At 42.9% G+C, this 27,839-nt stretch overlaps 1 protein-coding gene across 2 annotated transcripts in view; it reads right to left on the reverse strand.

Annotated features, from left to right (window-relative positions):
• MTM1 (myotubularin 1) overlaps positions 1 to 27,839 on the reverse strand; it is a 73,016-nt gene that overhangs the window by 13,633 nt on the left and 31,544 nt on the right. For both annotated transcript variants that reach the window (XM_075941098.2, XM_075941096.2), the window contains exons 7-10: positions 8,686 to 8,769; positions 6,884 to 7,033; positions 2,859 to 3,047; positions 44 to 229 (exon numbers count right to left, since the gene is read on the reverse strand). In XM_075941098.2, coding sequence (XP_075797213.1) covers positions 44 to 229; positions 2,859 to 3,047; positions 6,884 to 7,033; positions 8,686 to 8,769 — 609 coding nt within the window. The remainder of the gene's footprint in view (positions 1 to 43; positions 230 to 2,858; positions 3,048 to 6,883; positions 7,034 to 8,685; positions 8,770 to 27,839) is intronic.

Genomic DNA, 27,839 nt, shown 5'->3' on the forward strand with positions numbered 1-27,839 from the left:
ATTGAAAATCTGATCCCTACAGAATACTGTGCTAGAAACTCACCTTGATATGTTCTAACCAGTGAGTTGATTCCAAACTAGATAGCCAGTGAGATTCTTCTACATTAGGATAAACAATGTCCTTCAACTTTTTTAAAGATTCTCTCATGACATGAATATTATGAATATCTAGGAAGACGAGTTCTGCATTGGGATATGCATCTTCACTTTCATATCCTCCTCCTGTGGCCTAAAAACCAAAAACAGATTTGAAATCTACTTTTAGTTTTCATTTATACTCTGCTGAAATACTTCATTTTTTCAGTCTTCCATCATAGGTCATGTTTTCTAGATGTTTAATAATTTCTGTTGCTCTTCTGTGAACTTTTTCCAATTTGTCTTCCTGAAATGTGACACCCAGAACTGGACACAATACTGCAGCTGAGGCCTAATCAGCACAGACTAGAGCGGAAGAATTACTTCTTGCTTACAATGTTTCTGCTAATTCATCCCAGAATCATGTTTGGTTTTTTTGCAACAGTGATAAGACTGTTGACTCTCATTTAGCTTGTGATTCACTATGACCCTTTCTGCAGTACTCCTTTTTAAGCAGTCATTTCCCAGTATGTATGTCTGCAATTGATCAAGCCTTCCTAAGTGGAATACTTTACATTTGTCCTTATTGAATGTCACCCTATTTGCCACAAATCATTTCTCCAATCTGTACAAATTATTTTCAATTTTAATCCTATCCTCTAATAACACTTGCAACCAGTGTTTCCTGTAAGCTGTGCACTTCTGCAGCCACTCAGGAGAGGTTTTGTCTTTACCAGTGGTGTACAGTCACACATGCCTCAGTGCATATAAAATTTATTCTGCACATGGATGGAAAAAATCCACACATGGATGGAAAAGAGTAGAGGAAGCATTGCTTGCAACTCCACCCAGGTTGCAAACTTCATCAGTACTCTCTATGCTATTATCTAAATCATTAAGTTGGTGAACAGACTTGGATCCACAACTGATCTTTGTGGAACCCCATTTGATGTGTCCTTCTAGCATGACTGTGAGCTACTGCAGATTACTCTTTGGGAAAGTTTCCAACCAGTTATGCACCAACCTTGTAGTAGCTCCATCTTGTACTATATTCAGAAGGGCAAGTGGGGGAGCCCATCGGGGTTCCATGTGCGGCCCGCGTCCGTTCTTTATGCCCCATTCCCCCATGCCTCTCATACTGATCTACTCCTCCCTGCACTTCCAGAGTGCCATGAATGAGCCGATTCTCACCATGTCCCCACTCTTCCCTCTCCCTTCCAGAGCTAGAATGCTGAAAAGCAGGAGGAGTGGGAATGGGGCATGAATAAGCCAATCCATGGTGCTCTGAAAGTGCTGAGAGGGAGGAGCTGGAGCAGGGACAGAACACGGGTGGGAGAGGAGGAAGGGAAGAGGCCAGTCAGAGATTTGATACTGTAAAATAAATGTAATTTTTTTTATTATTTGAAGTTGATAACTGTTCTATTTATATATGAATGATCAAAGCATTTGTACTTGTTTTGAAATATTAAGCCTGCCATATATTAAAGTATTTAATCTTATTGTTGGGGTCATGGTTAGTGCACCTGACTGATTTCAATCTTGCGACCCACTGAGACGTAGGAGGGCCTCTCATGCGGCCCACTCACTAGCCTTTAGTTGCCCATCGCTGTTCCAGGTTCACTCCCAGTTTCCTTCCCAGGAATTATTTTCCTTTCCCTCATCTGATTCATTACCCCGGACCTCCCAAAGCCTTTGCACTGTTTTTGAGGAGTGCAGGAAATAAGTTTCTGTATAGTAGTTTAAATTAATTATTCTTCAAAATTAGGTATCAATACGCTTAATAAGAAATCTATTTATCAAAAAAACTCTCAATGTTTTTTGTTATCTATATTGTTACCAATACTGTAACTGACATGATTATATTGTGTTATTTTGACAACCAAAATATGCAGCAAAACTTTAAAATATTGTGTACAGATTTTTTTTTTTTTCATTTATTTTTGGGGCAGACTTCCCAAAGGATTTGTATTGATCAGTCCCCTAACAAAAATGTTTTTAAAGAAATAGTCAGAGAATAAAATATTTATAATATTTTCCCAAAAAGCTGAAAAGTTGTGCAGGAAAATAAAAATAAAAATATGCATTTAAGGTTTGGCATAATCCATCTTTGAATTTAGTCCAAAAAATTTAAATCACTTTTGTAAGAAATGGCATTCCTTCCGCAAGGCAAACCACAAAAGGATTACATGACTGTAACAAAGAGATAATGTTTTGGTCACCCACTAAAATTAAGTGTGCAGTATAAAATGTAATTTGTGGACTTAAATGCAGCCAGTTGAACCAAAGCTTTAAAACACAACTGGATTAAAATCTAGCTAAATTATTTGTGGTAAAGTATATTCCATATACTTGAGAAAAATAAAGCTGTATTTCCTTTTTAACGAGCTATTTCCATATTACCAGCAAATGGACTGCAAAGTTTTTGTTTTAAGTTTTTGAGTTACTGTGGTGCAAAAACATTTTACATAGTTTTTATTCCACTTTTTGGATGCTGAACAAGCCCAACAAATTTATTACACATATTACATAGTTTTTATTCCACTTTTTGGATGCTGAACAAGCCCAACAAATTTATTACACATATTTGCTATTGGCTTCTAAGTTCCTCCACTTCTCTGAGGACTGAACCATGGTATGGTACTACTAGTATTTTGATGACACTGTGTTTAGAAATACCAACATTAAAATACCACCTTTCTACCTGTAAAGAGGTTTTTAGAAACAGCAAATTCATGACAATTGCTTTCACTTTCAGGAACACAATTGTTAAAACATCTACTTACCTTGTTAGCTACTGCATTTACACTGGGTCTTGCATCATAGATAGTCAGTTTTGAGTTCTGTCCATTAGCATCCCTGATAATATCAAGATACCTTTCATCATCTTTATTCCTTTTCCCACTCATACCAACAAGAGGCTGACTGGAACGCATAACAACAGCTTGGCTCTCTGGATGAATCCATGACAGCACCTAGTCACAGGCCATAAAACGTAAGCCAGCAATACATTCTGAGCATGACAATTTAAAGCGTCAAAGTTACTTGGGGGCTGTGCCCCCTGCTCCCTATGCTCAACCCCCCCTCAAACTGGGGAGGGCCTGGAGCCAACGCCGCCCTATCCCCAACTCTTCCCCCTCAGCTACTGGGGAGGGTCAGAGGCCATTCCGACTCCAGCTCTTCCACCCCCCACAGGGAGGGGCCAAGGCTGCCCTGGCATGGGCTTTTCCACCCTCCCCCAGCCACCAGGGAGGGCCGGGGGAGGACAGTTTCTCCCCTCCCCCCGACAGAGCTGCCAGGGAGGGTCCAAGTCCGCCCAGGCTGTGGCTCTTCCCCCACCCCCAAGAGGCCAAGTCTGCCTCAGCCCTTGCTTCCACCAGACCTGGCTCTTTCCCTGCCCCATCAGCCAGCCCCAGCTCTTGTGGCCAGAGCGAGTTCATGCCTGGCTTTCCCCCCAGCCACAAGGGGGGGGGTCTGAGGACACCCAGGCTCTTCCCCACGCTCCCCTCCCCCGTGCCTCCCCGAAAGGCTGAGGCTGCCCAACCCTTCCACCCTGACTAGGGTTGCCAGACGGTCTCCCAAAAAATACCGAACACACAGGCTAAAAATTTGTTGAGGGGAAAAAAAAAAAGCCACCAAAGGGGGAGGCAGCAGAGCCTGCTCTGCAAAGCAGCCACCTGCTACCCAAAGCAGAAAGAGGGAGACAACCCCAGGGAAACACAAGGGCAGGGAGGAGAGGGGGGCAACCATGGGTAGGAAGGTGACTCCCCCATAGGGAAGAAGCAGTAATTCCACCCCAGTCAGTTTTGGCTGAGAGCCCATGGAAGGCGCCTAAACGCAACGACACAGCACCTGCGGGCTTCTCTCTTGGACTATGGCGGCTGCGCGCTTGACTAGCGCTCAGGAGCAGGGACGGGGCTTCTCTCCCCCCCCCCCCCCCCCAAGGCGTCACTCCTCCTCAGATGCAATCCTCAGCACTGATTGCGCCCTGCCTCCCAGCCACTCCCCCCACCCCTGCCAGGCACACAACCAGAGTCTCCCAGTGCCGATCGCGAGCTGCCTCCCCAGCCTGGGACACTCTCTGGTTGCATGCAGAAGCCCGGGTGACTTCCAGCCACTTCCCCTGCCCGGCTTCTGCATGTAACCACAGGCTCCCAGCTGGCAGGCGGGGCCGCAATTGGCGCTGGGAGCCTGTGGCTGCGTGCAGAAGCCGGGCGAGGGCAGTAGTTGGGACTCCCCCCGCCAGGCTTCTGTCCGCGCTCAGCGGGAAAAACAGAAAATACTTGACATTCATTGCCCATGTCCAGTATTTTCTGAAATTTTTTTCCAGACAGAGGGCGCAAAAGACGGACTGTCCGATAGAATACCTGGCAACCCGGGGCCTGACCTTAGCTGCCGGGGCGAAACTGCCCGGGCCCAGCTCACTCCCCAGCCGCCAGGGGGAGCAGGGAGGCTGAGGCCACGCCAGCCCTGGCTCTCCTCACCCTTCCCCTGGCTGCCAGGCAAGGCCAAGGCCAGGCCAGCTCCAGCCCTCCCTCCCTGCCCTTGGCCGCTCGGAGGGACCGGCTGCAGCTCTCTCCCCAGCTGCCAGGGGGAGAAGGAGAGAGGCCGAGGCCAGGGCTAAGAACAGGCCAGCCCCGTCTCCCCTCACCCCAGCTGCCGGGCAGGGCCAAGACCACATTAGCCCTGGCTCTCCCTCCTTTCCCTCCTAGCCTTGGCTCTTTCAGCCCAGCTGCTGGAGGGGCCAGGCTGAGGCCTTTCCAGGCCTGGCTTTCTCTACCCTGCCAGCCCTGGCTCTACTCCTTCCCCTCCATTCCTTCCCCAGCAACCCCAGTTCTCTCCCCTGGCCCAGCCCTGGCCCTACCTCCTCTCCACCAGCCTCGGCTCTCCCCCAACACCAGCCGATGGAGGGTTGGGCTGGGCCTGGTGGAGGCTGCGTGGCTCCCCTTTCGCCCCCCCCAGCCCGAGCACAGGGAACGAGTATGGGGGAGGCCACACGGTTGAGGGCAGAGGGAGGGTCTGCAGGACGCAGTGTCACTATCATCCTTCAGGAGACGTTTTGGTTTTTTTTAATAGAGATGTTCTTTTTAAACAGTTAATGGGAGGGTTACAAAATTTAGATTTCACTCAACTGGAAGAAATTATAAAGTTAAGTGCGTATTTTGTCTTAAGCGAGGAGTTATCAGTTACTATTTCTAGTAAAAATGTCATTACAAGAACTAGTGGCATGTAAAAATGTTATTCCCCCTTGTGTACATAACTCCTGTGTAGGTCTCCTGAAGTTATATACACATATGCAAGGCCACGTGTATTCTGTAACTGCAGAAGACGTCTTTAATCTCACCTTTTGTTAAATTCTTATGGTTAGGTAAACAATTTTGAAAATGAAAACTAAGCAGACACCAATGCAGCAGTGCCTGCCTGAATTATCCAAGAGCCAAAACAACAATTCAGAGGTGTGAAAAGATCCCATACACTTCAGTTATAGTCCCCACGATTCTGCAACTGCACAATCTGGCATTTTCCCCTCATGTCACTTAATTTAGCATTTTCACTCCATCTAGATTCCTGAAATTGCATTTTCCTTCCCTGCTGCTGCGTTTTTCCAGATTTTCCTACAATGGGGAGCTGATTTGAGTACAGTACATGCTCCTTGCACTGTTCCATTAAACCAGAGAATGGAAGAAGGTGGGAAGTCAGCCCAGCTTGACAGTCTATTAGAACAAAGTCAGAGGACCAAGGGATGAGCCTCTGAAACTGACTACAATGTATCCATTTTCTCTCCTACACAAAATAGGAAGAAGATGCTGAACCACCTTGATAACACTGCAAGAACCTGTCTAGTGAAACCAGGCCCCCTGGGATGAGCATCCTCAAAAATAACCACAGCTGAAAATAATTCTCAACGAAGATTACATCCATGAGCCATAGCTGTCAGTGTTTGTGTGAGGACTGGAAAGAATGACTATTTCATGGTGGTAGGATAAGTTAATTCTACAGAAGAATTGGATCCCATTGTGCAGGCATATATGGGACCGCTCAAGATTTAGATAAGTTTAGCCTGGTTACAAAAAAAAAAGCACTAAGAGTAAATCTATTCAGTAACCGTAAGCATGGCACGAGATTTGATCTAGTACTTTTTGTTGTACCTGATCATATGAGTATGTCTTCAGCAGAGTGAAAATAAAAACTAAAAAACAAACAAATCAGACAAAATGGTTTATAATGACCTAGAATGTGGTTTATATATGGTTGTAATTTGTTACTCTTTGGTTTCTATTCTAAAATTAGAGACGTTCTTTTAGGGCTAAATAAAACTTATTTTAATTGTCTAAGTTAAAATATTTCTTCCAAGCTCTTTAAAAAAAAAAAAAAAAGCTGGCAACTCTGTAAGGATACTATGTAGGAGGTCTGGCTCTATGAATAACCTTCAGATTTGTGTTTGCCTGCCAGGTGGTTTGCATGCCTACGAGAGGGATAACATTTGTTATCAATTCTTAAGTGCATCCAACAAGAGTCAGCTCACAAAGTAGTACAGATGGTGGCCTGAGGCTCATGATCTGTCGACAAAAGGGAATGTACAACAGTGGCTGCCATTACTAGGAAAAGGAAATGATAATAGCAAACTAGGGATGGAGGGATATTTTCGTAGAGAAACCAGGAACAGGGCTTGGCAGTCACAGTAATTTAAAGCAAATTTAAGTTATTAGACTGAGACATAAAAAAGCCCCCTCATTCCTCAGGCCACAAGGATCAGACATTTGATGTAAACTTCACATTAATTACTCTTTCAGGCACATACAGTACTTACTGGAATTCTATTTCGGGACCTAAAAGCAGCAACTTTCTTGAGATCATCATCTGTGGCATTATATGGGACTACCAAAAGTGATGGATATGTATCACACAGTCCATAATGTTCATTGATAAAAGTTACTCTCCACTGTTCACTGGGCAGTCTCTTAAAAATGAAATAGAAACAAGTCATATTTTATTTGGTATTTTATATCTTCACACATTCTTCTTTGTACCTATTCTTTTACATGCTCTTATGGCCACATGGTGGCAACAACCTACCAATTTCCCATGAGTAACTATAATAACGGTGAACCAGAACAAATGGAATCTCAGAAGTTTACAGGATCACACAAGACAGGATGCTGCCTATGAGTTCACAGCCTTTAGCAACTACAGTAGATAAACGTGCTTGCCAGTATATGTAGTACTTTTCACAAATCATATTTTAACTAGGTCTTCATGTAGAAATAGCTAAGAAAAAATAGTTCAAAAGGAAGTGAACTATTCAGGGGTCGACTGAAAGAAAAGATTTTTCATACTATAGAGAAACCGTCCTTCCATCCTACCTATGAAAAAAAGGTTCTAAAAAGGGATAATTTGAAGAGAGAAGTAGAGGAAAGCCTTCCCTGTTAATTTTTCTCCTTCTCAAACCATAACAGCTTGAGTCTCATATTTGGTTGAAGTTTGTTGAGGTTGAAGGCGGACTCCTGATTAGATTAGGAAATATAATTGCCTCTTAGCTAAACAGACTACTGATGTAACAGGATGTTACTCAGGAGACTATTCCCCAACAACCCATCAGGGAATTCAGACGGGCTAACAAGCTCCCCATACACTCACATATACACACACAGAGAGGGGTTTGTGTGCGTGTTTGAATTTTTACCTTTTCTTTAGGCCTGGGCCTCTAACCCTCGGACCAAACAGATGCTGCGTGAGTCTGGATACTCCTTAGCCCATCAGAAAATTACAAGGAGAAAATCCAAGAGAGTTGTTACGGAATGTTGTATAAACATGAATTTAAAATTTTTAATGTACTAAGAATTTATGCAACATGTCACCATGAAAGTAGTTATGGTGCTAGTCTTAGATATATTCACCTAATTAATAAGCATGCCGTTTTAATTAAGTATATCATGCCCTTTCATTTGTTGCCATTACATTTTTCATATCAATTCAAAATATGAAGTGAAGTTCATATAAATAACCACTGTAAAAGAACGTGCAGTTTTCACAAATAATTTTCGACACTATCAGAATGGATTGAATTTGTCTACTGTAAGTCTTCTAAATGCCTGTCACATCCTCATCCTCTCTACTTTTGAAGCAGTGTTCAAAATACCCAAAATTAATAAGGAAGATTTTCAGAGTTAAAACCTCTAGATTTTTTAATATTGTATATAAACCCAGTGCATGAAGAAAATTTCAGATAAAAAAACTGCAACAGTTGGTTTATAAAATTCTCAAATGCAGGATTTACAATGAGGAAAAAAAACCCCTTTGTGTTGGCCTATAATTAAATTTACATGCAATATAGACAATTCAGAACCATTATAACTCTTCAATATGTTTACCAAATGATTACAATAGCATGCTATAATTACATTTACCAACCTCAAAGGGGCCTTACTGAGGTTTTTAAAACAATCTTGGAAGTTCCCCCATATTTTGTTTTTATTCTGATTTTTTGTCAGATCTGCCAACTTTTCTCTACCTCTCAAATTTTGTACAAATGTTGACAAACGACCTTGCTATTTTCTGAAATGTCCATACAAAAAAGTCTCTCTACATTTCCAGGTAAAGATATTAACTCACTTGTCTCCTGTATTCAGACATTGGATTATAAACCATCCAACCATTGACAGTAAACTTTTCTTCATTTACAAATGCAAAAAAAGGCTGTAAGGGAGAAAAGACAAAGAAATTTAACACGCAGAATTCCAATTGAAGGCAAGTATGCAAGAAATACCCTCTTGCTCCAAATGATTGGATCAATTTTCTGGTGTTCCTCCTCCCCTTGTATGTTCTATTCTAAGTTGAGGTGCGACAGATGAAGGTAAAACAGAACTTTTTCCTTATTCACAAAATCTCAACTGAAACAATATTAAGTTTGACAATTAAAAGAGTTTTAACATTTTTAAACAAAATGCTTTAAAAAAAAGTAATACAAAGCCTGAAAATTAGAGGGTGGAAACAGTAAGAGAACATTTAAAAAAAATTAAACCAAGCAGGTGACAGTTATTTTAAAATTTTGTACATTCCAGGTAGCTTCATATTCTACTCAAAGCAAACAACTGCTTTACCAATGACTGTCAATGCTATAATTCCTCAAGACTATACATTTACTTGAAGTTGTATAGCAACTTCAGGACAAAGCTTTTAATACTGAGTTGGAAAAGACTTGCTAACTTTTATAAAACCAGGCTTTCGGTAGATTATTCAGCACAATAATTCACTGTGGTTTGGTTCACCTGTTTTAAGAAACATTCATAATTGTTTAGAATCCTCTTACCTAAGTTTCCTAACTGCAATGTCATAGTACCCATTTACTTCCTTGTTTTTGGCCACCTTAAAGTTGGTAACATACTACATAATGCATTGCTTTTAATAATCATGGCAATGATGGTGTAGACTCAAACCACCTCTGTCAATCTAAAAAGTAATGAATCTGTGGTGGAACAGCTACTGTTAGGCCAGCTGGAGCAAGAAGCAAAGAAAATTATGTGATGGACCGAGGACAGGTGATATGAGAAGAAGTGTCAGGATGTTGCCTTGAGATAGCTGTACAACAGCTGTAATGGGAGAAGCGGGCCAGGGCTCCCTCACAGCTGATGTCTAACAATAAGGCAAGAAATCACCTTTCTATTTGTATGAAAACATTGAGACAATAAACTTGATGCTGCAGCATCAAGTCTGTAAGATCTATGCCATTCACCACCTCCTGACACATAGTAACGGGAACAGGTGGAAGGAGGCGGGGCATCCTGATAAGAAAGAATCAAGATCCGGAAAACAGATTATTGCATCTCAGGAGGCTAAGGAACTCTTCATAGATATGACATGGGCACAAATGTGTATAGGCTTCTTCAGTAGGCAACTCCTTTCCTGGTACAGGCTGTGTAGTAATGAAGCATAGGACCTACAGTCTTCTGTAGCATAAGGCAAACAAGTATTTTTGCATAGCTCAGGTCTGACGTGTTGCAGATGTTTAAATCAAACTGTCACTTATGAGTAAAATATTTAAAATGGAACCCTGCAACAAGAAGAGTGGTTTTCACTTCCTACACACACATTCTGCCTCAGAATGATAAACTTTAAAAATTAGTTATTGCACTTATATTATAATTGTGTGCACTATTTAAAAATATTGCATCCACTCCATTAGAACTGGAAATAACTGCTTAAATGCAACCAAATTACTATTTAGACTGGTATTCTATTACAAATTAATTCACAAGAGACTTGGTAAAGAAGAGAGTTACAGTTTCCCCCTTTATACATTGCAGCCTTCAATACGAGTAAAGCTTTAAATAAACTTTGACAGACGTTCAATGTACTAATTAAGAGGTCTGTGTCTCTTAAGAAAGAGTCCTACTAAAAACAGAAGTGAATATTTGAAGGTAGGAAGAACTGCAAAAATAATTGAATGCAACAAAAACAGCAGCTCTCAAATCACAGAAGTGATTTATATACACTGAATTCATAGAAAATGGTCATTTTTAAGTATCAATTTATTATATACAAAATTTGATACATCTTTCTTAAAAATTCATCCAAAGGCCTACATAACATCATGGAAAAGGATCATTTTAAACTCATGGCTGAACAAAAATAATACTGGAAATATTCAATATCACCTTAAAGTGATCTCTTAAAACATGAGTTTGTTGCTTATTCGAAATGACGCTTCAAACATTTCCCAGTTCAATCACTGAGAAATTAAAGAAGAATGCGCTGTCTCTGGTAGGAATATGAACAACGAGTCGACTGTTCAATAAGCAAAACACACAAGTCGACTAATCACTCCCCCTCCCTCCCTTGCTGGGGCCAAACCCTGGGCTCCACGCAGCACTGCCGTATTGAAATGCCGCATGCAGCCCGAGGCCAGCTGGTCTGGGCTGCACACGGTGTTTCGAAGTGGCAGCGCTGTGTGGAACCCGGGATCAACTGAGGAGTCCCCCACTAACCCAGGGCTCCATGTGGCGATGCCACTTCGAATGCCATGTGCAGCCTGACGCCAGGCTCTACGCAGTTTTTCAAAATGGTAGTGCCACATGGAGCCAGGGGTTAGCAGGGGAATTCCCAGCTGACTCTGGGCTCCACACAGCACTGCTACGTGGAAACACTGCTTGCAGCCTGGCAAATTGCATCAACTAATCGATTAGCCATCCCTAGTCTCTGGTACTCTATACCTGCAATTAAATATTCCTAAAGCTGATAAGATTCCAGTTAAAATGAAATAATTCATGAAAGTGGTGATTCAATCTAAAAGTAAACAAACGGCTGCCATATTGTATGTTTCACCATTTGAATATTGGAAAAAAATATTTTTAAAGCAGGTTCTGTGCTCCCAAGCATAGTATGTGTCATCCAGGTTTTAGATATACAAATTCTAGTCCTTTCTCCTGTTAGAAAAGGATGATTGGCCCAAAATATTGGTATACAAGGGTACAAGCTTGCTCACGATGATAGAAAAGGGAAAAAGGAGGTGGTTTTGCCTTATATATTAAAAATGTGTAGCCCCAGGTCCAGTGTGTTTCAGCAGCAGCCTTGGGAACTACAAGTTGTGGACTACAAACTGCGGCATCTTGGGAGAACTTCCTGGTTCCTGCCAGGATGTGCCCTCTGCCCCCAGCAGGGTCTCAGCAAGGACTGTCTAGAAGCAGTACACAGGCTGCATGCTGAGAGAAGGGGCTGCTGAACTGTTTTCCTCTTTATGTTTTTTACAGGTAGGACCAGAAAGGGCTATAGAGCACCCTGAGAGGAGTTTAAGTGACACAAAGGGAGAACCTGGATTGGTTATTTGGGGTTTAGTTACTGTGGGAGTTGGATCATGTGTTCCAAGGGGGCTGTGTTGTGTGCTGTAAGCTCTGCCCCCAGGAGGGTCTCAGCAACAACAGTGCTAGAAGCAGCACACAGCAAGGACGGTGCTAGAAGCAGCACACAGGCTGAGAAAAGGGGCTGCTGAACTGTTTTCCTCTTCTATATTTTTTACCAAATAAATCGTGTTCCTGGTGGTTTGTCGGAGTGGGTCTGATCTGAGGTGCACTCACACATACACAACGCAGAGCACACCAAGCAACCTCAGGCCTAGGTCCCCCCCCCACACACACACACACACACACACAGTGGTGTAAGAAGTCACAAGCTTCCCCTGTGCTGAATAACCTCACACTGGGCTAGCCAACAGGAGGGGTTACAAATGTATACACATGGACTGAGGTTGTAATAGAGGAGACAGACTTGGTAAAAGTCATTGATAAAAACTAATGGGTTAAAAAACAAGGGTCATATCACAGTAGGGATCAAATACAAACCACCAAAACAGGAAAAGGGGGTGGATGAGGCTTTAAAAAAACCCAGCTAACAAAATAATCCAATGCACAGGCCTTGGTGGTGATGGGGAATTTCAACTACTTGGGTATTTGCTGGAAAAATAACACAGCAGGGCACAGATTATCTAACTAGTACTTAGAATTTATTGGTGATTTTTTTTTTCAAAACACAGAGAAAGATAGTGGGGGCTGTCCTAAATTTGATTTGACGAATCAGGAGGAACTGCTTGAGAACTTGAAAGTAGAAGGTAGTCTGGGTGAAAATGATCAGAAATTCTAAGGAATGATAAGGAGGAAGAACAGAAAAATAAAAACAACGGATTTCAAAAAGGCAGACTTTAGCAAACTGTGGGAGTGGTGGGTAAGATCCCATGGAATGCAAGACTAAGAGGAAAAACAACTGAAGACAGCTGGCAATTTTTCAGAGACACAAGAGCAAACTATACTACAGTAGGAAAGAATGGCAACTGATCACCCTGGCTTTATCAGATCTCGAATGATCTAATAATCAAAAAAAGTCTTTAAAAAAGTGGAAACAAGGTCAAAAGATAAATAAAAACAAATAAAACAAAGGATAACAAGAAAATATTCTACAAATACGCTAGAAGCAAGAATATGACCAAGGACAGGGTAGGACCATTACTCAGTGAGAGAAAAGTAGAAAACGTAGAAGAGGCAGAGGTGCTTAATGACTTCTTTGTTTCAGTTTTCACCAAGAAGGTGGGTGGCGATTGGACATCTAACATAGTGAATGCCAGGGAAAATAAGGTAGAATCAGAGGCTAAAAAACGGCAAAGAGCAAGTCAAAAATTAGAATAGTGATAGAAATGTAGCCGTGTTAGTCTGGGGTAGTTGAAGCAAAATGCAGGACAATGTAGCACTTTAAAGACTAACAAGATGGTTTATTAGATGATGAGCTTTCGTGGGCCAGACCCACTTCCTCAGATCAAATAGTGGAAGAAAGTAGTCACAACCATATATACCAAAGGATACAATTTAAAAAAATGAACAAATATGAAAAGGACAAATCACATTGCAGAACAGAAGGAGGATGCGGGGGGGTGGGAAGGGGGAGGAAGGAAGGTAAGTGTCTGTGAATTGCTGATATTAAAGGTAGGGAGAGTGGGATGTTTGTGAGTTAATGGTATTACAGGTGATAATTGGGGAAACTGTCTTGATAATGGGTGAGAAAGTTCAAAGACTTGTTAAGTCCTTGTTGGTAAGTGTCGAATTTTAACATGAATGACAGTTCAGAGGATTCCCTTTCAAGTGCAGATGTAAAAGGTCTTTGTAGCAGAATGCAGGTGGCTAAGTCATTTAGAGAGTGTCCTTTCTGGTTAAAGTGGCAAGAAACTGTTTTCTCTTTGTGATCTTGTCTAATATCTGTTTTGTGGGCATTAATCCTTTGGCGAAGTGTCTGAGATGTTTGTCCAATGTACATAGCAGACGGACACTTTCGGCACATGATAGCGTAGATTATATTTCTGGATGCGCAGGAATATGTGTTCTTGATCTTATAACTCACTTGGTTAGGTCCAATAATGGTATCAGCAGAATGAATATGTGGACAAAGCTGGCAACGGGGTTTGTTGCAAGGGAAGGTACCAGGGTTGGTATTAGTGTGGTATGTCCTGTGGTGGTTGGTAAGAATCATCTTGAGGTTAGGTGGTTGTCTATAGGAGACTATGGGTCTGTCTCCCAGAGCCTCTTTGAGTATGGTATCCTGTTCCAATATAGGCTGTAGTTTCTTGATAATGTGTTGGACAGGTTTAAGTTGGGGGTTGTAGGTGATGACAAGTGGTGTTCTATTGTTGGTTTTCTTGGGTCTGTCTTGAAGTAGATGGTTTCTAGGTATTCGTCTGGCTCTTTCAATTTGCTTTTTTGTTTCTCTGGGTGGGTAGTTGAGATTTATAAATGCTTGGTAGAGATCCTGAAGCTTCTGGTCTCTGTCAGTGGGGTTAGAGCAGATGCGGTTGTATCGAAGGGCTTGGCTGTAGACGATGGATCGTGTGGTGTGTTCTGGATGGGAGCTGGATGCATGTAGGTAACTGTATGAGTCAGTGGGTTTTCTGTAGAGAGTGGTGTCTAATTTTCCATTGTTGATTTGTACGGTGGTGTCCAGGAAGTGGATCTCTCGTGTAGAATGGTCCAGGCTGAGGTTGATGGTGGGGTGTAGGTTGTTGAAATCTCTGTGGAATATCTCCAGTGTTTCTTGGCCATGTGTCCAGATCATAAAGATGTCATCGATGTACCGTAGGTAGAGGAGGGGTGAAAGGGGACGGGAGTTGAGGAAACGTTGTTCTAGGTCAGCCATAAAGATGTTAGCATACTGTGGGGCCATGCGTGTACCCATGGCTGTGCCGCTGATCTGGAGGTATAAGTTGTTCTCAAACCGGAAATAATTGTGGGTGAGAACAAAGTTACATAGGTCTGCTATCAGGTTGGCAGTAGTGTCCTCTGGGATAGTGTTTCTAATTGCTTGTAATCCGTCTTCATGTGGGATGTTGGTATATAGAGCTTCTACATCCATGGTGGCAAGGATGGTATTATTGGGGAGGTTATCGATGTTTTGTAATTTCCTTAGGAAGTCAGTAGTGTCTCGGAGATAGCTGGGGGTATTGGTTACGAAGGGTTTGAGAAGAGTGTCTACATAGCTGGATAGACCAGTCCAACACATTATCAAGAAACTACAGCCTATATTGGAACAGGATACCATACTCAAAGAGGCTCTGGGAGACAGACCCATAGTCTCCTATAGACAACCACCTAACCTCAAGATGATTCTTACCAACCACCACAGGACATACCACACTAATACCAACCCTGGTACCTTCCCTTGCAACAAACCCCGTTGCCAGCTTTGTCCACATATTCATTCTGCTGATACCATTATTGGACCTAACCAAGTGAGTTATAAGATCAAGAACACATATTCCTGCGCATCCAGAAATATAATCTACGCTATCATGTGCCGAAAGTGTCCGTCTGCTATGTACATTGGACAAACATCTCAGACACTTCGCCAAAGGATTAATGCCCACAAAACAGATATTAGACAAGATCACAAAGAGAAAACAGTTTCTTGCCACTTTAACCAGAAAGGACACTCTCTAAATGACTTAGCCACCTGCATTCTGCTACAAAGACCTTTTACATCTGCACTTGAAAGGGAATCCTCTGAACTGTCATTCATGTTAAAATTCGACACTTACCAACAAGGACTTAACAAGTCTTTGAACTTTCTCACCCATTATCAAGACAGTTTCCCCAATTATCACCTGTAATACCATTAACTCACAAACATCCCACTCTCCCTACCTTTAATATCAGCAATTCACAGACACTTACCTTCCTTCCTCCCCCTTCCCACCCCCCCGCATCCTCCTTCTGTTCTGCAATGTGATTTGTCCTTTTCATATTTGTTCATTTTTTTAAATTGTATCCTTTGGTATATATGGTTGTGACTACTTTCTTCCACTATTTGATCTGAGGAAGTGGGTCTGGCCCACGAAAGCTCATCATCTAATAAACCATCTTGTTAGTCTTTAAAGTGCTACATTGTCAAAAATTAGAGGTCTTCAAGCCATCAACTCCTGATGAAATGCATCCTAGAATCTCCTCAGTTAGCTCCTTGAGTATAACTAAGCCATTAGCGATTATCTTTGAAAAGTCACAGAATTTAGAAGAAATCCCAGAATACTGGAAAACCGTAAATATAGTGTCAATCTATAAAACGGAACAACCCGGGGAATTACAGACCAGTCAGTTTAACTTTTGTACCTGGAAACATAATGAAGCAAATAATTAAGTAATCAGTTTGTAAAATCTAAAGGATAATATGATGATAAATAACAGCATGGATTTGTCAAGAACAAATCACCTCAAACCAGCCTGATAGCTTTCTCTGAAAGGGAAACAAACCTTGTGGATCGGGGGGAAGTGGTACACATTGTATATCTTGACTTTAGTAAAGATGTTGATACTGGGTACGGCTACACTGAGGGGGAAGAAGGTTTCAAAGAAGGTATGCAAATTGTACTCGCTTTTGCGTATCTTCTTCTGATTCTTTTTCCGGAAGAGGCTTTTTCTGATATGTGGCCTGTCTACACGGGGCCAAATGTTGGAAAAAAACCCTCTTTCGGAAACCCCTTATTCCTCGTACAAGCACTGGTTACAAAAACTTCCCCCCGGAATCCTAATACACCGATTTTGGGGAATTTGCTGTCACCATCAAGTGCTTTGATCCCAAAAAAACAGGGGTGAACACTTGAAACCACCCACAGGGGTACCCCAAGCTCTTTTGCCCCAAAAGAGCTTGAAAAAGAAAAGAGAAAACCAACTGCAGTCTGATAGCTGAGCCCTCAGCCAGAGGCATGCAGATAGACCTTCCAGGACACAAGAATCAAATCATCATCTTAAAAGAAGTGATTTTTATTACAAAACAAAAGATAAACTTGATAAAGCGTACTTGATTGCTAGATGCTACAGAGCAACTGAGGAAATAGAATTAAAACAGAGGAAAAAAAACCTCTGGCACAATGCTTAGATGGTAAGGTGGGAGAGCAAGCATAAAATCACACAGAGCAGTTCAAACCAAACCACAATATAATGAAAATTTACCCCGAACATGACTAGACTCACATTTCCCTGGTACTCCAAATTTTCTCTTTGTTTAGTCCATTGCAATGTCCTGAATTCCATGTGGGATGGAATGGTAGTCCTGCCTGGGTTTAAATCATTCTGTCTCTCTCAACTCCTGGTGTAACTCTCCCACCCAAAGAAAGCAGGGAGGGGACCTATATCTAATTCAAATTTCAACCCTCTATCTCGGCTGCAGATGAAGCCGGCTGCTCGTGGCGGCACTGGGGGCCCAGGCTGGAATATACCCTGGCTCTCTGAGTGCTAGCCCTAACCCCTAAAGCCTCCCACCCCTCCACTACCCCCCAGAGCCCGCCACTGACCTCAGAGTCCCCTGCACCCAACCCTCCCCAGTGCCAACCCCCCATCCCTAAAACATCAGTGCCAGTCCCCTGCCCCTTAGAGTCCCCCACCACAAGACTCCCTCCAGTGCAAGTCTCCTGTTTCCAGAGGCCCACTGCACTCAACCCCCAACCCGAACTTCCCCAGTGCCAGCCCCAGGCCCCAATATTAGCCCCATCCCCAGAGTCCCCCAGTGCCAGTCCTGCCCCCGCAGTCCCCCACTACTAGCCACACCCCTAGTGGCCCCCTGTGTCAGCTCTCAATCCCAGATGTCCCCGTTCTCCAGTGTCAGCCCCCCGCTTCTTAGAGCCCCTCACGCTCAGAGCCCCCCAGCACTAGCCCCGCCCCTGGAATCCCCAGGGCCTGCCCCACTCCCCTCACCTAACCCTCCACTGCCTCTTAGCTGCCAGCTGAGAGCTGCTGCCCAGGTCATGGCTGCTCTAAGGCTGCCATGTGGGGCTCCGCATGGCCCTCCCACTGTGCAGCAAACTGCTCTTCCATGTCCGGAAAGAGACACCCGCCCCTGTCCAGCGCTGGTTGGCTGAGATGTGGGGTAGGACATACCCCTCTCGGCAGCAGGAGGGGAGGAGCTGGGTGCTGTACCGCTGTCCCCAGAGCCATGCCAGCCTGGCAGCCAGCGGGTCGCAGTCCAGCACCAGTTCATGGATCGGAGATTGGGAACCGCTGGTCTAGATAATTCTTAGTCCTGTCATGAGTTCAGGGGACTGGACTGGACAAGCTCTCGAGGTCCCTTCCAGTTCTACTATCTAAACTTTAGGAAATCAATCACAGAAGCTCTTCTACATTTCAAAAGCAGAATCGCAACAGAAGCGGCGCGAGCAGAGACTGCTTCAGTTGCCACTCACGCCACTGCCTGCTATGCTTCCCCTGCTCCCCGCGGAGACGGTGCTGAGGGGAACTGGCTTTTAAGGTGGCACCAGCTCCTGCTCCCTGCCTTGCTGCCTCTCTCTGATAAGCTTATGTTTCTCGGATAGTCAACTAGTGGCTTGCATCCCTACTGTAGATCTAACTGGGTGATCTTAGAAAATCTAGAGCAGAAGTGAGCAATAATCAGCCCGTGGACTGGATGCAGTTCACCTAGGTTAGTCTCTGGTGGGCCACTAGTGCTTTATTTACCTGCACATTTGCAGGTACAGCCACTTGCAGCAGTGCAGACTGGGACACTGCTTTCCGTAGTTCCCATTCACCGGGAATGGCAACCCATGGCTAATAGGAGCTGCAAGTGACCAGACCTGCGGATGTGCAGGTAAATAAAGCATCAGCAGCCTGCCAGGGGCTAACCTGGTGAACCACATCCAGCCTATTATGTGCCCACTCTTGATCTAGACTACAAGCAGTCAATTGAACGGTGCCAAAATCTGCTGTATCTTATTAAAACACAGAACAGCACAACACTTGTGAATAACAATGAAGACACGAAGCGCTGGAAGAGTAGGGAATGAAGGAAGCATTTTGGGCTTTTCAATATATTTATCTGAATTATCCTCTAGGAGGAGAATCTCAGCACACAATACGGTTTCAAAATTAATTTTACGTCTACTATAATATTTTTTATAAAATATGACAGGGTTTCAAAAAAAATGGAGGCTTACTGGGCTTCTGTATTCTTACAATGAAGTTGACTTAGTTATTGCTAAAAGCATATATTGTACATATATCATCCAAATTAAAGGTCTGGTAACTATCACTGCTCTCACTCAGAGAAGAAAAATGTGGCAGAGATTTCTTCAATAAGCTGAACATTCCCCCTTCTGCCTTCCACTTAAGCTTTTTGTTTTTAAAAGACTAGACACTAAGACGACAAAAGAAATTAATTGCTAGTGTTTAATACTGAATAGAATTCATTCTCCACCATCACCTCCACTCCTATCCTAGGCCCTTTTTTCAAAGCAAAATACATAAATATCCAAAGCAGCAGAACAGTTCCAAAAGGTTGAAATCAGTTTCTTTCCTAATCTCTAACAAACAGAGGCATGACTGTTTCATAGCAGTAAACATATTTAAGCCTTTTCTCCATTAATCTAAATTATTTGTATTCATCCCGATAGAAAGACCTTCATTAACTAAGTTAAAGAGTCTTGACTACATATTCCACCAATGCATACCATTAAAAGCAAGGCAAAAAACATTTAACTCATCCCTTCTACACTTGTCATTATACTACTCTCAATGAGAACTGGGCAAAAATGTTCATTAAAATTTTATTCAGCTAAACACACAGTTTCAGCCAACAAGAAACTCTTTGTCAATGTGTGACACTACTGAAACATTCTGATTTTGAGGGATTGGACTCAAAGTGGCCACAGTTGTCACAAGTATCATCCTTATAACTTTTTAGCTCAAGGGTTAGGACACTCATCGGGAATGTGAGAAACCTGAGTTCAATTCCCCTCTTCTTGCCCCCCTCTTCTCCCCCTCCCCCCACTAACACTAACATGGAGCAAGAATTTGAACCTGAATCTTCATAGCCAGTGGTCTAGGGGATGCACCCTGTGATTTCTCCTGGAATTTCACAGTCACTGGGGGTTAGAGCAGTCACCTACGATGGGGAAGACCCAAGTTCAAAGTCCATGATCCAATGGATGGTTTATTTATGCAAAGTGAAACGTTCACCATAAAGATTCTGAAACCAACACAACATTTTGTAAGAAGTCTAAGATTTTTTGCAGTCTGACTCAAGAGTTTTCCGTGTTTGGCTCTGGCAATACAAAGACAGTCAGTTTCTTCTCCAAAGAGCTTAAAACCTAAATAAATAAATCCACTAAGACTACCAAATAAGCAGATGAAAATATTTTCACCGGTTAGAGCTAAAGTAATAAGGGTGTGTCCATCACCATGCAATATGTGGGTAAGGGCAGGAGTAGGAGAAATAGCATTTCATGAAAAAGCTTTCAACTTTTGACGTTAGTAAATTTTTTACACTTACTACATGAATAATTCTGTTCACTTCTGTAGACATTCCAACTCAAATTCCCACTATACATTAGCCTCTTTCTCTTCAGAGCCCTCACCGACATACATTCAACTTTACCATCTAACTTCACCATCATAATTTCATATATAAAAATGAACTATCTATACACAGTATGACAGCATCAGCAAAAGATTTTTGGAACACTACAGGAGAAGAAAATTTTGACTCTAGAGACAGTCGTAGGTTTAATCATTTTTAGTAAATGTTTTACTGATCATTTACAGTGAATATAGAACAACAGCTGCTATGGAAAACACAAAGGAGCATTGGAAAAACTACCATGGGCAAACAATTCCAGTTCCTGCTCACAGGTTTTTCTGTTTCTAACTCACTGGATTCACTCCTATACATCACTACTCTGTTATTCAATGAGAAGATATAAACATTTAAAACAAAGTTGTCATTATCCTTAGCTATAGGATTCTGCCTAAAAATGAAGATCAACTTTGTATTTGCATAGTAATTAAAACCTGATTATTTCTTAAATGCAATAACGTCACACTGTTGTTCCAAAATTGCTGCGAAGTATCTGAGTGAAGCTTCAAGTCAAAATGTTATGCAAAACCATGCCATGGGGACACAGCACTACTGCTACCAATCTTATATATATACATTTTTTAAATTATGTTCCTTTAAACCAATGGTAACTGACAATTTTTACCCTAGTCTACTAATATGCTAGGAATAAAAGTGGTCTATACTTTTCAGTTCCACCAAAACTGCAACCTTACTGTTCTAAAAGTGTAATTGATTTGTTTATTGCTAGATATGGGAAACGGCAAGGAAATTCTTCATTCTTAAATCTCAGTGTCAGAAATATAATAGTCCCCTATCTCCAGCCAATGTTTCTCAGCAATTAAAGGTTACTAGTTTATATATATAAGTTGAAAACTCAGGGTGAAAGTGAGTTTTTCAGTCAGGTGAAACCATGGGCATGGTAGCATAGGCAGAGGGAGGCTTTGCGTTCCTAAACCACCAGGCATGGCCCCACCCACACTCCACCCCCAGAACGCCTGCTGTAGGCGTTGTGTGGGGGCGGTGGAGTGTTGCTGCCCTCAGCACCCACCCTCCCAGTGCTCCTGGCTGGGGAGGACTGGAGCCGCACAGCCTCCTCCCTCCCTGGTGTACATGTGACCCCTCCTGTGTCTTCTGCTTTCTGTGGTGGAAGGGGGGCACACTGCCTCGCATCCTCCCCTCTCTGTGGTGGTAGATGGGGCCTCAACAGAGGGAGCGGGGCTGTAGGTGGGGCTGGGGAACTGCCTCCTCCAACCCTAACTGCACAGACTGCCCACGGGTAAAAATGAAAATGTTCTCCATGAAGTACAGAAACCTTAGCAGATATTATGAGGAGGAAATATCCACCTGTCTCTGTTTTGGAGCACAGTGAATGGTTAATAATATGACTGAACTCAAGTAACTTGTCACTTTTCTAAATTAGATGAAGTCTAACTATTGTCAAGTCGTCAGAATGTTATCTGGGCTTGAGAGCTGCAGCTTCAATTACTACACCACCACAAACCTCGTGAGACACCCTGGGTAAATATCTGTACTCTGTATCTCAATTCCCCCTCTGTAAAGTGGGCATCACAGCTTTTCACGATTTCACAGGCATACTGTGAAGATAAATATAATAAGAATTACATATACACAGCTACTATGATGAGAGACCCCACACAACAACCTTTTGTTAGTATAGATATGGGAAATAAATCTGTTTTATAAAATTGTGCAAAAAAGTTATTTTAGAACAACATGGATAGTTACAGCAATTCTCTACAAAGCCCCTGGCTTCTAAGATGTCTGTTCTACACACCACAACATTACTGAGAAGCTGGCCACTGGTTGAGATAAGTTGATCAACAGAAGGGACTTGACACAGGGTAAGTATGATGCTGTAGTATACGTCAGGAAAGGACTCTCAGCAAGACCCCTGTAACCTGACCAAAATCAAACAGGACCCAACTGTAAGTGTTGAGTCTGGGTCACGTGGGAAAACAAAGAGACCCCTTTCAGACTCGGGCTGGGTTGGCTCTATTCCTCCTGCCTCTGGGGTAGGCAGTCAGATGCACCATCTGTGCCAGTTGCTGCTATGCGATGAGGAATCACGACACAGCAGTGGGTGACAGATGGTATAAGTAGACAGGCAGCACCACTGCACCAACTCCACGGGCATGTTTGCGGGAGGGTGGGAAGGCCAGGATGGAAAACAACTGGAGCCTCTCCGGTCTGGGTCAGCCCTAAAAATTAGCCCCAAACAGTTCCCTAAGTTTGGGACATCACAGCTTTAAAAGCAGCAGGAACAAAAACCATACCTGAAATGCTGCTACCTTGTGTGCAAAATGAGCTTACTGGATACAAAACTAAGACAGGGAGGCAGAGAGAAAAACTATGTTCTATAAGAAAAAAACGCTTCTAAGCACTATGAGTCCTAAAGAATGTGCTCAGCAATGGTCTGTCTGAGCAAGGTTGACATTTTTGTAAGTTCATGTGAGGGTCAGAAAAAGCCCTGCCCACACAAGCTTTAAGGTGTATTAGGTACAATCATCTGCTCCAAAAACAATGCCCTATTGAATATGCCGTTAGTGGGAGTCTACAACAGGGTTTCCCTTCTTCTAAAAGACCCCATTGTTGCAGATCTAGTGGAAATGCTTGTGTAGTTTGGTTGTCAACGTTTTCAACAGCACAATAACGAACTCTGCTCATGGTAGGCCCAGAAAACAGGGTTACTTTAACACCAGTTGGTGTCTTATCTATATTAGCTCTCCCCACTTTGGTACCACTGCTGCAGCTGAATCAGTGTTGTTTTTTGCTCCCCTCCCCCACCTTTTTTTTTTTTTTTTTTTTTTTTTAAAAGGACCAGAAAGGATAGACAAGGCCCAAAGAATGAACCATAATCTGATTAGTCCAATGTTCATTTTTATCTGTTGACTGACAAACAAATTATATACATAAAGAGAGAGTCCAACACTTATGACGTGCAGTTAAAAAATATATTTTGCAACAAGCTGCACTCTATATCAAAAAACAGAATTTGGAGTTCACTTCATTCATTTACTTGCAAAATAATAATCTATATTAAAAAATGGCAACAAAATATTATTCCAGAGATTACTGATTATATTGTGCATTACCTTTCATTGTTACTTTGAAAGTTTATCTACCAAAAGGTAAGTGCGCCCAAAACACAAAAATGTTACTGTATAAATAGCAATGTCTGGTAATGTGCATTTCCTACATCAGCTTTTTCCCCCTATTATGGATAGCAGCTGCTTTCAGGGGCAGCAATTGAGAAATCAAACAATTTAGCCCACTCTTATTTGGTTCATAGATCAAGTGACCTCAGTATTTTAGGAACTTTTTTAAAATCTAAATAAAATTAAACAAATTGTCCCTCCTTATTGAACACAATAAAGTTAACGAACCAATCCAGCTAACTTGTACAGCATCAAATATAACAACTCAAGACGACTTATCTATGAAGAAATCTTTTAATCAGCCAGCTTTTAATAAGTTTACATACACTAAGCAATTTTTCATTGCTATAATTCAACAATTTCCTGAGCATTAAAGTCCACTACTTGACCGAGGGTGCATAAACATCCATGAAAATGTTATTTCAGCATGTACACATAGGACAATTTTTCTGCCTGACAGCATGACAGAGTGAATTAAGGACATAATCTTACTTAATATTATTTGTATCTTTTTCTAGTTTATAGACAGACAGCCAGCCAGCCAGCCAGCCAGCCAGCCAGAGTATCTAGTACAGGCCTGGGCAAAATACGGCCCACGGGCCGAATCTGGCCCACCAAGCCACCGGATCTGGCCCACAGAGGCAGCGGGGAGCCCCAGACAGGCTCCTGGGCTCCATTTCTGTTTTAAAACTGGAGGGGAGCGGGGGATGTTTCAGGAGGCACCCCATCCCCAGCACAATCACATTGGCTGGTTTCTGGCCGCTGCCTGTTTGAATAACAGACAGCCAAGAAGAACCACAGCCCGTATCCTCGGCTCAATTATTCAGTGAAGCAAACGGCCAGGCAAGCAGGCAGGCTAGGAAACGTTTTAAATTCTGCAAGCTTTAGCTCTGCAGGCAGGCTGGTTTGGCTGCTGGCTGGTAAGTCTCCTGGCCACAGCCTGCTTCTGGCACCCCATCCCTTCCCTGCCCTAACCTTCTGCAACCCCCCCCCCCACACACACACACACAGACACACACTCAACATACCCAAACCCTCTGTCCCACTCTTGCATCCATACCTTCTCACAAATCTGATACCCCAATCTCCTGCCCCAGATCACAATCCCCTTCTCCCCTAGGTCACATCCCAAACCTCTGCACTCCAGTCCCCTGCCCTAGATCACAATCGCCTCCGTCACCCAAACTCCCTCCCAGACTCCAGCTTCCTTCCTGAAGCCCAACCTCCATCCCAGACCCACATCTCCATTAATATCATGGAAGAGTGTGGCCCTTGACCACTTTCCAAAATCTTGAAGTGGCCCTTTGTCAAAAATTATTGCTCACACCTGGTCTAATATATAAAGAGTTTGTCTGTCTGCCCACCTGTTTTTGTTCAAGATCTCCTCCTAAATGGTAAGACCTGGGATCACCAAATTCGGAACACACTTCCTCTTATCATAACTTAAACCAAGATAAGGGTTTGGTTGTGCCAGGAAAATGGGACGTGCCCAGAATGGGACTGCGTCTCTCAAAACCATACAGAAAAGAGATAGAATTGGCAGGCAGGTGAAAGGGGCTGGCTGGGGGCGCATCTCCTTCCCTCTCCCCTCCCAGACTGCTCCAGTCCCAAGTCTTCCACCGCTCAGGCACCTTAGGAACGGCGGGGGAGGGAGGCTGAAGCTCTCCTCCTCCCTCCGATTCATACAGGAGCATTGCTGTCTGTTCCTCAGTCACAGAGCAAGGGGAAATTGCACAGTTTGCTGCATTTCTCACTCTGGCTGGGGAGCACAGTGGGCAGATGATCCTATACCTGCCCCCCCCCCCAGGGGACATGCACCCCCTCCCCAGCTGTGCCTGTTGGAGCTGCAGCAGCCATGGAGAAACATGTCTCACTTCTCCCCAAGCTGCTATGGTGAGGGAGGGCTAAGGCTGTCCTCTCTCCCGGGGGCAGACTGCATCCTGAACCCCTCATCTCCCACCCCACCCCAAAGCAATTATTTAAATGAAGAAAAACAAAAAATAATTGAGTTAAGGACTGAATCAATGCCGGATAAATCTTCTAGTGTATGTGTATATTATGCACACAAATCCACACTAGCAGACTTAGTCTGGCATTGCTCAGGTCCATCACTGCAGGGCAAGGGGGGTGCGAGAGTGAGGTTTGGGGGGTGAGGAAAGATTCAGGTAGGGGCCTGTTCTCTCCCCCCAGCCCAGCAGGGGCCTTTTTCCTCACTTCCTCCCATTCCTCCCCCCTCTCCCCTTCCCCTGGGTACTATGGCCAAGTGCTGGGAGGGGGAGAAAGTAGCCCCCCTGCTTAAATCCTTATTCATTGTGTCTGCAGGTGAGATGGTGGAGCTGGGCCCGGCCCTGCTGGCCACTCCCTTGGTGGTACGGCTGCCCCAGGTAGCCACTCTGCAGGATAGCTCTCCCCTCTGGGCTTGCTGCTCCAATGGATACTCTCATATTGCATCCTCCCAACAGCAACCTCTCCCTTTGCAGGTTATGGAAAACTGTCCTTCGTCCTGGCACAACCCAACCCTGACCCTGATTTAAGTTAGGAAAAGATGAAGCTGCATTTCAAATTGCTTGGCCCTAGAACTTACCATTTAGGAGTTCTTGAACAAATGGACTCGCAAAAATCAATCAATCTCTCTCACACACACACACGCGCACACACTATGCCTTTATAGAACAGTAATTTGCTTTTCCTTGCACCGATTCATAAAAGACTGTCACAAAGGAAATTCTGGAACAATTTTTTTGACAAATGACAATACAGTTCACATCTACAAGTGCATATTCACCTGTGCAAATAAAAACATGGTCACATGGTGTCATGATTATGAGGGTTAGCCAGCAGCCTGGGGATTAAGGGGTTAACTACACCTAGCCAGGTGGAGTGACCAGTAGGAATGTAAGTGGGACTTTCAACCTGGGACAAAGGAATTTGGGTTTTTTCCTCTCTCCCTTTTGGCTCTTGGGTGTTCTCTGCAGCTACAGAGAGGGACAAGCATGTCTCTCTCTCTCTCCAAGACACCATTCTTCATTTTCTGTAAGTAGGGTAAAGTTTAAGTAGTTTCGTTAGGATTTATTGTTTTAAGGGTTGGGTATGGGATCTGATGTCTGGCACTGTTTAAAAGATGTTTTGGCTTTTCTTTGTAACTAAGTTCTAGGCCCATGGAGTTTCTCCATGAGTATATTTTACCACCTTCCCATCTAGTCATTATGCTTGCAACAGGAATATTATTGTAATAATAAAGTTTTCTCTTTTCTTTTTATTAACCTGGCATTGGTTACTTGTGTGTCCTGACTTTTATAATAGGGGTGAGATTTCCCAAATGATCTTTCCCCTGATTTCTTTATCAATATTTGGGTGGTGGCAGCGGAAGTTTTATTCCCAAAATCTAGGTTTTTAAGATTTGGGGGGGAAGTTTTATACCAAAACCTGCTAGATAAGGCTTTGGGGTACACTTGCTGGCCCCCACTTCTGCATTTATCATGCCAGAGTGGGGAAGGAGCCATGACACATGGTCACAGAGTGTTTTCTCAAATTTTTTAAAACTCCCTGGAAATTTTTAAACAAATAAGCATTTTTGTGCCAAGGCCCTAACAGTGAAACTAACTTCTTATTTTCAGCACACAAAAAATGAAAAAAATAGCCCCAACAATGAAAAGTGAAATGGATATTAAAATCTGTTATCATATATAAAAACATTTTAATAATGTATTAATTATAGGCCAGTGTGCTTTCCATTATAGGAGATATAATTCTAATAGTCTGACATGGAGTAAATTTAGAATTTTATAAATTTTGTATGCATGCCAAGAGTTGCTAACTAGATGCCTTTTATAAACTGAAGATGAAATGCTGTTGCATATGGTGAGTTTTCCTAATAGAGATTCCCACAGATTCCTGGAGGTTTCCTGTACATAATAGATCAAGTTGAGGTTTAAAAAGATTTGTTTTAGTTGGCCAAATAGATATCATTTAGCATAATACAGACATTTAATGGTAACCTTTATATTTTGCTTGAGTGATCAAGCTGATATTTTTCATCCGTCACTCAAATAAAAAAGAGAGTCACTATTTAACTGTCACCAAACAACATACCTGATTACGGTATGAAAATGCAATTCCTCTAAATCCAAGGAGTGAACTGTACATGCAGCCTTTAACTACTGTGTTTATAGTTTAGCTCACTCTCCTACCCTCAAAAAGGAAAACGTGGTATTAGCGGCAAAATGCAGCTTTAACACAAGATAT

This window comes from Pelodiscus sinensis, chromosome 13 (assembly GCF_052426305.1).
Source record: "Pelodiscus sinensis isolate ZL-2025 chromosome 13, ASM5242630v1, whole genome shotgun sequence".
Taxonomy (NCBI): domain Eukaryota; kingdom Metazoa; phylum Chordata; order Testudines; family Trionychidae; genus Pelodiscus; species Pelodiscus sinensis.